The 11226-nt window shown below is 38.8% G+C and overlaps 1 protein-coding gene across 8 annotated transcripts; it reads left to right on the top strand.

Annotated features, from left to right (window-relative positions):
- Positions 1-5234: 5234 nt before the first annotated feature.
- On the top strand, positions 5235-9584 carry LOC105495910 (ripply transcriptional repressor 2). 8 transcript variants are annotated; one of them, XM_011765848.3, is made up of 6 exons: positions 5235-5554; positions 5736-5814; positions 6137-6201; positions 6352-6379; positions 8198-8226; positions 9307-9584. In XM_011765848.3, exons 1-6 carry the CDS (start codon positions 5306-5308, stop codon positions 9334-9336), a joined length of 480 nt encoding a protein of 159 aa, XP_011764150.2. In that variant the 5' UTR covers positions 5235-5305; the 3' UTR covers positions 9337-9584. The 8 variants fall into 8 exon arrangements, with proteins under 8 accessions (XP_011764150.2, XP_011764162.2, XP_011764146.3 ...); XM_011765860.3 differs by having other exon boundaries at positions 6329-6379; positions 9307-9416; XM_011765844.3 differs by lacking the exon at positions 8198-8226.
- The last annotated feature ends 1642 nt before the right edge of the window (positions 9585-11226 follow it).

Below are 11226 nucleotides of genomic sequence, written 5' to 3'. Positions count from 1 at the left end.
CAGTAATACTTGTTAAATAAATGAAGTTTTAAAAAATGCTTGTCCTAATGAACTATTAAGTTTGATCCACCTCATTGGTGTGTTATGAAAAGTGTGTTGATATGTTACATAAAATACATTTTAAAAATGTACTAGTGGAACTCAATATACAATTCTAAAGTAAATTTAAACTGTAAAATGAGTAAGTTATACTTCAGATTATGTTATTTTATGATGCTGTATTTCTTTATATTTACCTTACAGAGCTTTACATCCTCATATTGCGCACAGTTTGGATAAGAAGTATATATCTATGTTCTAAAATAAATATAATGTCGCTGAAAATTGTACTGGCTTTCTCTTCTTTAGGTATAGCTTATAGTTAATATCCTCCTTAATGATTTAGCTAAGAAATTCCATCTTTGAAGGAAATGATAAACAATGCAAAAAAAAAAAGCTAAAAGAAAAATAGCATATTGATCTTGGCCTCATGAAAATCAGCTTCAAGATCTCTATAAACAGGCAGCATACATTAAATTAACATATAAACGGTAGGTTTAGGATCTTTCTAATAATTCATATTTCTATTTCTCAGTTGACTTAAATTTGATCAAGTAAAACTCTGGCCATATTTTTATTAATTGGCTCTCCTTTTTTCCAGTAATGCATTTTTTTTTCACAATTTTAAGAAAACTGATATTCTCTAAGATTCATGTCTCATCATTACAGTAGATCCCTCCTTCTCCATGCCAGAAGTAGTCACCTTGATTAAACTTGTTTCCTGGGAGTTCCCAGACCTGGATTATGGTCATCACTGATTCAAACACTCCATTCTTACGAGGATTCTCTTCAGGGCTATTGCTCTCATTTTTTCCTTCCTCTTTGGAGACCATGAACCATCATCCAGCCCCTGTCTCTCCAGAAGCATCTCCTCTCCTGACTGCTCTCTTCTTTTTATAAGCATACTTTTGTCTTTGCACCCTAAAAACAAGATCCCTTAATGGACCCAACATTCTCTATTTTTCCTCTCAAAAGAGTTGCTCAACTCACTGTTTTGACTTCTTCTTCACCTCTAATCTACAACTCAACTTACTGTAAAAAAAAAAAAAAAAAAAAAAAAAAAAAAAAAAAGGTTCTGTCCCTATATAGTCAAATGATACTGTTCTAAAGTCACTTATAATCCCTTATAAGGGGTTATATTGCCAAATCCAATTAACACTTGTCCTTATCTTATGTGACCTCTTGGTAGCCCTGACTGCGTTGGACCTCTCCTGCCTTATTGGAGTTCTTTCATCCCATGTTTCCACCACACCTGCTTTACTGAAACACTTTCGCACCTTGCTTTACTGAAACACTCTCTCATCTCTTCTCTCCTCCTCCCCTTCTTCTTCTTCCTCTTCTTCTTCTTCTTCTTCTTCTTCCTCTTCCTCTTCTTCTTTTTCTTTCCTCTCTTTCTTTCTCCTCTCTTTCTCTCCCTCTTCCTTCCTTCCTTCCTTCTCTCTCTCTTTTTTTCTTTCCTTCCTGAGTCTTGCTTTGTCACCCCACTGCAGCCCCAACTTCCTGTGCTCAAGTTATCCTCTGCCCTCAGCTCCCTGAGTAGCTTGAACTACAGGCATGAACCACCATGCCTGACTGATTTTTTACATTTTGTTTTATAGAGATGGGCTCTCATTATGTTGCCCAGGCTGGTCTTGAACTCCTGAGCTCAAGCGATCCTTCCATCTTGGTCTCCTAAAGTGCCAGGATTACAGGAGTGAGCCACTGTGACTGGCCTACTGATGCACTTTCTACCAGCTTCACCACTCCTTTTCAGTGAGATGGGGTTTTTTTGTTCGTTTGTTTTATTTTGCATATCTTCTCACCTTACAATCAAATGTTGATCTCTAGGCTACTGTCCTTGGTCCTGGACTCAACCTACACAATTTCCCTGGGAAAACAAATCAATTCCTATTGTTTTAATGGCCATTTTTTTGCTGATGACTCTCACATTTAAATCGTTAGCCTTCAATTCTCTACTAAACTCCAGACCTCATGTCTCCGGTTGTCCCCTGAATATCTTCTCCACCTACATGTTACTGAGCCTTCCAAAGTCTTAGATCTATTCTCAGTTCTTCTCCTTGGGATGACTGTATGTTACATGTAGGAAGGAAGATGAACTGAATATTTAGTAGCCAGAAGGGCAGATGATGGCACTCCTATATGTTGTTTATTTCTGTTTCTCCTCTTTCTGAACACATGGTAGAATTGCACTTCCTTGCTTTTTGAAACTGGTGTGTCATGTGACTAGTTTTAGCCAGTGAAATGTGTGTCCCTTCTAGGCAGAAACCTCTGAAACCTTGCACTCAAATAATTTTATTCTTTTCTCCTTGTACATTCCAGAGGGAAGAGGCTCTACCAGCTTACATCCTTAAGTGAAGATGATGTAGAGCCGACCTCACACCAACCAAAAATGGATATAGGGCATGAGTGAAAAATAAGCCTTTGCTATTTCAAGCCTGTGAGATTTTGGAGTTATTTGTTACCACCAAATAGCCCAGCATATCTGACTGATTTAAGATTCAAAACCAAACTCATTATTTTTTTCCTGCACATCATGAACAGAATAAAACAACACAAGAGAACCTCACCTGCTCTTTATCCTATGCTCCCTGTTTTCTGTGTCTGTGTTTGAGCCATCACCATTTACTCACTTAACCGGGCTAGAAACCTGGGAATATATCCAGACTCCACTTTCAAGTCCACCTACATTTTATGACTCAAGTAATTCTTCAGGTTCTATTTCCTAAGTATCCTTCAAATCCATTGCTTCATCTCCATTCTTAGTGCACATCTTACTATCTCTTGCCCAGACTATTACAGTGGCTGTTTAAATGGACTCCCTGTCTCTAGACTTTCCTAAATCCATTTTCCATATGGCTGCCAGAGTGATTTTTATAAAATGCCATTCCACTTTCCTGCTTAAAATCTTTCATCAGTGCTTACAGAATAAAGTCAAAATGACTTAGCATAGCATTTTAGGCTCTTGATAGTCCAAACCCTTTCTATCTCTTCAGCATCTCTGCTCCAGAGATATCCAGTTCCTTTTCCTCCCACTCCTGAACAACCCAGACAATACCATTCTTTGATTAATCCTTCCAAAAATATCAACTTAGATTTGATTTACTCTAAGAAGGCTTTCCTGGTTATCCCAAACAGACTTAATTTCCTCCCACCTATCTGCCTAAAATGAGCTTTTACTATTGAATGTGTCACTTTAATTTTTTTTTCTTTTTTTTTGCTTATGTGTTTATTGTAGTGGCCAGAGTTTGTAATAATTGTAGTCTTCTCAAGGTTAGGAGGAATACCTTACTGTCCTTATCTGGAAAGCACAGTAGTTAGCACATTACAGCCACCTCAAAAAGATTTTTTTTATTTTTTATTTTTATTTTAAGTTCTGTGGTACATGTGCAAGATGTGCAGGTTTGTTACATAGGTAAACATGTGCCATGGTGATTTGCTGCATCTATCAACCCATCACCTAAGTATTAAGCCCAGCATGCATTAGTTATTTTTGCTAATCCTCTCTCTCCTCCCACCCCAACCACTGACGGGCCCAGTGTGTGTTTTCCCCCTGCCTGTGTCCAGGTGTTCTCATTATTCAGCTCCCACTTACAAGTGAGAACATGCAGTAGTTTGGTTTTATGTTCCTGCATTAGTTTGCTGAGGATAATGGCTTCCAGCTTCATCCATGTCCTTGAAAAGGACATGATTTTGTTCCTTTTTATGGCTGCATAGTATTTTGTGTTGTGTATGTACCACATTTTGTTTATCCAGTCTATTACTGATGGACATTTGGGTTGATTCCCTATGTTTGCTATCGCAAATAGTGCTGCAATGAACACATGCATACAAACATTATGCATGCATCTTCGTAAAATAATTATTGATATTCCTTTGGGTATATACCCAGCAATGGGATTGCTAGGTCAAATGGTATTTCTGGTTCCAGGTCTTCGAGGAATCACCACACCATCTTCCACAATGATTGAACTAATTTACATTATGGAACGGAAATAATAAGACATTTTATCAGAAAGGTTAACATCTGTTAAGGCCTTATATTTTTTACAGAGCTTAAAATCTGTTGAAGGCTTACTATATGTCAGGCACTGCAAAATGCATTCTATAAGCTTTATTTTATTTAGCCTAACAATAGCTGTACGGGATGGAGTCATGCGTTAGGTGTCTATCCTTACCGATTTTCTTATCAGAAGCAACCCAAATCTCACCTTCCTGGCAGATAGATCATTATAGGCTCTTAGCTATTATCATAACTAAATTATTTTCCTATGCAGTAGCTGAATGAAGAGTAGAGACAACTATAGTTTACAATCAAGATTTTTGTCTAAACTTTTAAGAGAAAGTCCAGTTTCATTATTTAAAACATTTTGAAAAAAATCATAACATTTATATATCATCTTTCCCTCGATGCATAACACTTTTTACAAAGTTTAGTGGTAGATAAGTGAGGGGTAACTCAAATCAGAGAAACAGGGGTGCAGACATTTGATTAACTTGTCTCACATCATAACTTTTCAAGATTTCATTATCATTCCACAACACCTGCCCTCAAAAAAGAATTTTGTAATTACCATTGAGTGACAAAATACCAAGTAGTGATAGAGGTGTATAGACGAACTCAAAAGTCATTGTAGAAGGATACTGATAAAATATTGGGAAAAATCACAAAAGACACGAGAAGATAATTTAGAGTTATATGCGCAAATCACATGACTCCAGTCTCTGGCTCTCTTAGCCAGAACACTGAATCTTTTACAATTTACCTCTTGTTGCCAATAATTTTCTATTATCATCAGATAATAATAGGCTGGCGTATGAACCTAGTTTATCAACACATTTTTTTAAAAACTGACATTCCTTTCTTAAGGAGTCCATCCATTCACCCAATTTAAAAAAAATTGTTCCAGGAAGAGGAATTAAGTTCATTCCTTTGAATTCTAGTCTGCATCCCAGCTTTTAGAACAGGGGATGCAGAACCAGTTGATTTGCCACAGGTCAAGCAAGTCCTGAGTTTCCAGTGAATCAAGCAATTAACCAGTTACTTGGCCTTTTTGCAGAAATACACAAAACGTGTAGACTCGCTTAATTCCGTCTCCTCTTCACACGGAAATTGGCTGCTCGGGCGAATGTTGTTTTTCACCGCAGCCATGTGTCGAAGGGCGATTAACATTCGCTCGACAAAACCCCATCCCGGGCCATCTGGAAGTTGCACGCGTTCACACCCGGGGCTCAGCCTGGTGCGCCTTCACGCGCAGCCTTTTTGTTTATGCGGTTAGCAGGGGAGAGGGGCGGAGAGGGAGCGAACCTCTCAATGTGCAGCAGGCCGCGAGGGCTATATAAAGCTCGGGTCTCGGACCTACTGGAACTGGCCAAGATTGCCCGCGAGCTGGCAGCGGCCTTCCGCCAGTCTCCGCGGCGCCATGGAGACCGCAAGAGGCGCAGAGGGCACAGAGTGTGGAGCCGCGGCGTGCATGGCCACCGACCGCACTACGCGGCGCGCGGCCGCAGACTCCGGGTAGGCTTCTCCGCGCTGCTCTGTGCCTCCCAGCTTCCCCTGTCCTTCCCGCCTGCGCCTCCCCAGCTCCTCCCCTCCACTCTCCATCCCCCAACCCGCAGTGCCAGCGCTCGGCTTCGGTGGATTCTCCCGGGTCTGGGCTCACGTCTCCTCTGCGCGCCTTGTGCTATCCATCCCGCAGATACGCGGGCTTCTGGAGACCCTGGGTGGACGCCGGAGGCAAGAAAGAAGAGGAGACGCCGAACCACGCCGCGGAGGCGGTGAGTGAGCCACGCGTCTCAGGCCGCGCCTCCCACGGGTGCAAAAGATTGACCAGGGCTCTTGGGACGCAGTGCCGGAGAGAGACATGCGAGACACTGGTCCTGCCTCTCGCTTAACATCCTGCCTGCCACTGGCCATAACGGTGCCGACGCGGCGGATGTGTCCTCTGGAGCGATGGGCCACAGGCACCCAGCCAGGAGCGAGGCTGCTGAGAGCCCTGGGGTTACATTCCCAGCGGGCACGAGGAACACTGGGTCGTGCACATTTCCACTTTCTAGAAGGAGGTGGGTGATAACTGGATTCACTTCCTTTCCTCTTCAGATGCCCGATGGCCCTGGAATGACCGCAGCTTCAGGAAAGCTTTCGCAATTCAGGCACCCAGTCAGGTGAGTGACAGGCCTCCCCAAAGGTCTCCCGCTCCTCCAGCCCCAGGGAGGAGCCAGGGGCATCGCACAGCCCAGCTCCGCAGCTGGTCCTGCAGCCTCTCTCTCTCTCTGAAAATCTGGCTTCAAGGTTACTTATCTTCTCACTCGCAGAGATCCGTCACTCATCAAATTGAAAAAGGTAAGGGCTCACGGTTTCACGTAAAGGGACCATTGATCAATACATATTCAATGAACTTGATGAATATATTACGAAGAGGGAAAGGGGATGCTATGGTAAAAGAGCGGTGACATCTTGTGCTGGCAAAACAGTTTTTGTTTTTAAATCCTAAAGGGTTCGAATGAAACTGACTTGGCATCAGGCAGTGTGTATGCTGCTTTTGTCTTGCAATCTGCAAGGAAGAATGGGATTAGCAGTTACAGTCTTACAGCAAATCAAGTTTGCCGTGTAGGAGAAAATAGAAATGCAATGAAAATCCTAAAGATTACTGAGGGTGGTTATAGAAAGGGTCAAAAGTTATTTAACATGAGGAGCTAGTTCACTGTTCCTAGCCACTTCAGGAAGTCAGCCTTTATATAAGATTCTTTGTCACTTTTATCAGGTGAAATGTTAATAATTCTGCAGTTTTCCTGCCTCCTAGAGCTGTTAAATGAAGAGCTGAATGATGTTTGTAAAGTGCCCGTGGTGATAAATAGCACATAGAATTCATTACATCTAATTTCCTACCATGTATTAGCACTAGTGAAGCATACAGAAAAAAGTCGTCAAAGCACATGGCAAGTGTTGTAATGGAGTTTAGTTTGGTTAGTTTTACAAGTATGGGCATGGCACGAAGTGCCTAAATCTGTGAGTGGTAGGGGGAAGGGTCAGGGAAGTGTATATTATAAGTAGTGGTTACCTGGCTGAGTTTTGGAGAAGTTAATCAGATGAATGGGAAGTGGGAGCAAAAGAAATAGCACTGGAAAAGAGAAGCAGGATCATGAAACAGTGTGGCTCCTTGTGGGAACTCCAAGGAGTTTAGGTGTGTGAAGTTGTGGTCATTTCAGCAGGGTAATCAGATGCCAGATCTTGTATACTCTTGTACAGAGTTTTGTCTTGATCCTGTTTGTAGTGTTGGGAACCCATGGGCTTTATTCCGAAGGTAGTCTTGGGGGTTATACGTTAAATAGGCTTAGGACATCAAAAGTAAAACTGGAAGTTCTGCAATTTTTCAGGTAAGAAATGATGACAAACCATTGTAAGACACGAGAAGTGAGGATGGGACTGGATGAATCTAGGAAATACTTAGATGACAAAATAGATTAGGCTTTATAATGTATTGGATATGGTAGATGAAGAAGAGGTAAAAACCAGAATGGCTCCTAAGTTTGTAGCTGGTGATCAGGTGAATGCTGTACTAAAAGAATGGAAATTAGGGCCGAAAACAGATTTGGGAGGTGAGACCATGAGTCAAGTTTTCCACTTATCATATTTAATGTGCCTACGGGGCATCCAAAGAGTGATATCCAGTAGAGAGCTGCATATGTAAGTTAGGGGCCCAGAGTCAAGATCTTAAGTGGAAATACAGACTTGGGAGTCCGTGGTAAATGTAGGGTGGGGAAATCATGACAGTGGGCCAGGTAATCCTAGTTTGTTTAGAGGGAGGGCTGATGTTCTCAATGAAAACCTGAGGGAAGGCCAGCATCTAACCAGTACACAAAGCAAGAGAGGTCCGCAAAGGAGACTGAGAAGAATCAGAACAGAAAGAAACTCAGAAAAGTATGTGGGCCCTGGGAGAAGAATGGCCAACAGTGAGAAATTCTGGAGAGAGTATCATAATGACTAAACAGCATTCTTTGGGTTTGCCAGTTCCAGTTACCCATTAGAAAATAAATTGTTTCTTATATAAGAAATTCCCTTCTTTTCTGAAGTATGGATACAATTTAATTATGCTTCTCTTACATTTTATTTTTATTCATTTATATTTTGACTAATGTGGTGTGTTTTTTTTTTATTCAGCTGCAACTTCAGCTGTCAACTTTTTGAGGGTAGGGACCATGATTTATTCATCTTTAAATTGTGAATTATGTTGGCACAAGGGATCACTGAAATATTTATTGAATGACTGAATAATTGATAGTTACTTGTTTAAGCATCAAAAACATAAACTTTTTATGATTTTTGCTGGAAACATTTATAAACTACATTGTTTTTCTGCCTTTTAAAGTGGAGCATACTGAACATAATGTAATCTTTCATTTGTTGGAATGACTCCACTGTATGAATATATGGGCTGTTTATCCTACACGAAAATGACTGCACTGTACACGGTGATTCAGCCTTATCTCTCCTCTTTCTTTTCCTTGATGAAGACCAGAAGGCAAGATTAGTATTTGTCAGATTTTTGAAATTCTGAGGTAATCATACTTGCATGCCAGTTATTTGTATAAAACATATATAATTTCTCAATATTTCATATGATATTCACAAATGTAGTTGAATGAGGAGAAGACAGGCAGATAGAATCAAAGTTGAGGTCAGAAGTAGTCTTTCTATGCCTCAAGTTGTGAGTGCATAGACAAAATTTTTAAAATACTGGTTTTTATACATTTCTAAACTTACATTGTCTACTTCTGTAAGAGTTATATCTGTGAGTTTTAAGTAAGATAATAGGTAATTTCCACCTTTTTGTAAGGTGCATAATATTTCGTCATCTTTATAAAGCTGGATATCATCAGAGTTTTTAATGTACTGGTAGAACTCAATTCATTTTTTCCAAAGGAATTTAGAAACTGTAAGACAAATCTTCTATATATTGTAAGAATAAATATATCCATAAGGCACAAAGTAAGGTAAACATTGATCTTATGCTTATCCAGGGTTTAGTGTGAATTTGATACAATTTACAGCTTGAAAAAAGACTGAAAATAATCAAACAGTTATTGATACTTGGGCAAGTAGATTCCATGAAAGCTGTGATAGTAGCATATTTTAACTCTATATCTTAAGGCTATATCCAAATGTATAAGTCAATTGTTAAATATATGGAGCTCTTGAAAATTTGACCATTTCATGAGTTTAAAGATTCTGAATGTGAAAAAATAAAACATGTTGTCTGCTTCTTTCAGACTATTTTGGCCAAAATCAAAGCGTTATGATTACTTATATCAAGAAGCAGAAGCTCTTCTGAAAAATTTTCCAATTCAAGCCACAATTTCATTTTACGAAGATTCTGATAGTGAAGATGAAATTGAGGAGCTGACCTGTGAAAATTAATCTGATTAGCTACTTTTGATTATATCCAGAGCTTTTAGGGTTTAAATTTAGTGTACAAATGTATCATAATTATTTTAAGCTAATTTATTTGTATATAAATTATTAATAAAGTGAAATATTTTATAATTAATCTGGTATTTGGCCTTTTTTTATCCCTACACTAGAATTGAATGTTGGAATCTAAAATAGGTGCCATCTACAAATGTCTTGATTGCATCATAAATATTTGGCGCTTACAAAGAATAAATTTTTCTCTTCATTAAATTGCAAATTTATATTTAGTTATAATTTTGCAAAGAATGACAGTATTTAATTCTCAAGACTGAATCTTTTAACATCTGCTATTTCCTACTGATGCCAGTTGGATGTTGTAGCTACAGATTAGTATTATCTTATTAGATAATGAAGAAAATAGCCTTATGTTAGAAATCACTCATTTATTAGTAAAGATTTTTTAGCAGGTGGAAAAAACACATTAAATCATTATCTGTAATTGAAAAAGGGAATCAATCTTAGGGCTCTTAAATTATAGATATTTTACATAAATGATGAGCAAAGTAACTCTTATGTTAATACTCCTTTTCAGTCCTTAAATCCAGTAGTAAAATAGTATTGATATTTAATACTTAATGTACTACATCGAGGGATCCCTAGAATTAAAACAAAATGTTTAAATTTGAGTGATTGATATGGAGTCTAAAAAAGTGGAGTCTAAAGGCCAGAAGTTGATAGTATCTTCCATTTCTGTAGGGGAGATAAGAAATTTGGAAAGTATGGAACATTCTTCAGCAATATTAACTTATCCTTGTTCTGGTTCTCTGCTTTTGTTATTCTTGTGCAAAAGTTTTCTCATGAGAAGTGAAATAAGTCTCAGTGATTAGTTTTTCTTATGTAGACTCTAGAAGAGTATGTCATCATTTAATGAGAGAGAGAGAACACTGCAGCAGTTTGCAAGGTCAAAGTAATACAGTTAATTATAGCCATGAGGTTCTTTTAGCTCAAATTCAGTCTTCTTGTAATAAGCATTTCAATTGCAAATAAAAATGGATAGAGGTGAATGTCATAGGTGGCTAAGGAGCTAAGAAATGCCTCTTATTTGAATGGCTACATATAGTCACACACTTTTTCTTCTGATTTAAAAGATTCTACAAACATAACCTTGATTTTTAGTCACTTTAAGAACTAAGTAGTTAAACAGAGAAAGTTTAAAGCATGACAATATGTTCAGAGTTAGGAAAAGTTAGTAATTAAAGGAGGATGGGGAGGATTATTTAAAACTATGTTTCTTCTGAAAACTTTCTCCCTCATTGGATTCTACTCTCAAGATCTATGTGCTTCCCAAGGGACACACAAAACAAACAAACAAACAAACAGAAAAATCAGATTTTGAGCATTAGAGCCTGGTGTTTACCTACAGTGTTTGTCCTTTTCCCATTAATATGTTGGAATAGTACGAACAGCCACTGCCACTTATTCAGTACCTAATATTAACCAGGCACCGCAGTATGTAGTTTACATATGACCCTTTAATCTTTAATAAACCCATTATGCAGATGGGGAAAATGAGACTTTGAGATACTAAAGTAACTTTTATAAGACAGTTCAGTCATTAAGTGCAGAGATGGCATCCAAACCAAATCTGACTTTTAAACGTTACTTCATCACCACAGCTGGAGGTGAGCCGCATCAGTACACAACTCCCAGGGAAGACAGGAAGTTACATAAGGAGGGAGAATTTGTGAGTGGGTGAATAGAGCAGAAGGAGACTTTAC

Source organism: Macaca nemestrina, chromosome 5 (genome assembly GCF_043159975.1).
Source record: "Macaca nemestrina isolate mMacNem1 chromosome 5, mMacNem.hap1, whole genome shotgun sequence".
In the NCBI taxonomy this organism is placed as follows: domain Eukaryota; kingdom Metazoa; phylum Chordata; class Mammalia; order Primates; family Cercopithecidae; genus Macaca; species Macaca nemestrina.
The sequence above is the reverse complement of the archived record's forward strand: the minus strand, read 5'-3'. Positions and strand labels throughout refer to the sequence as shown.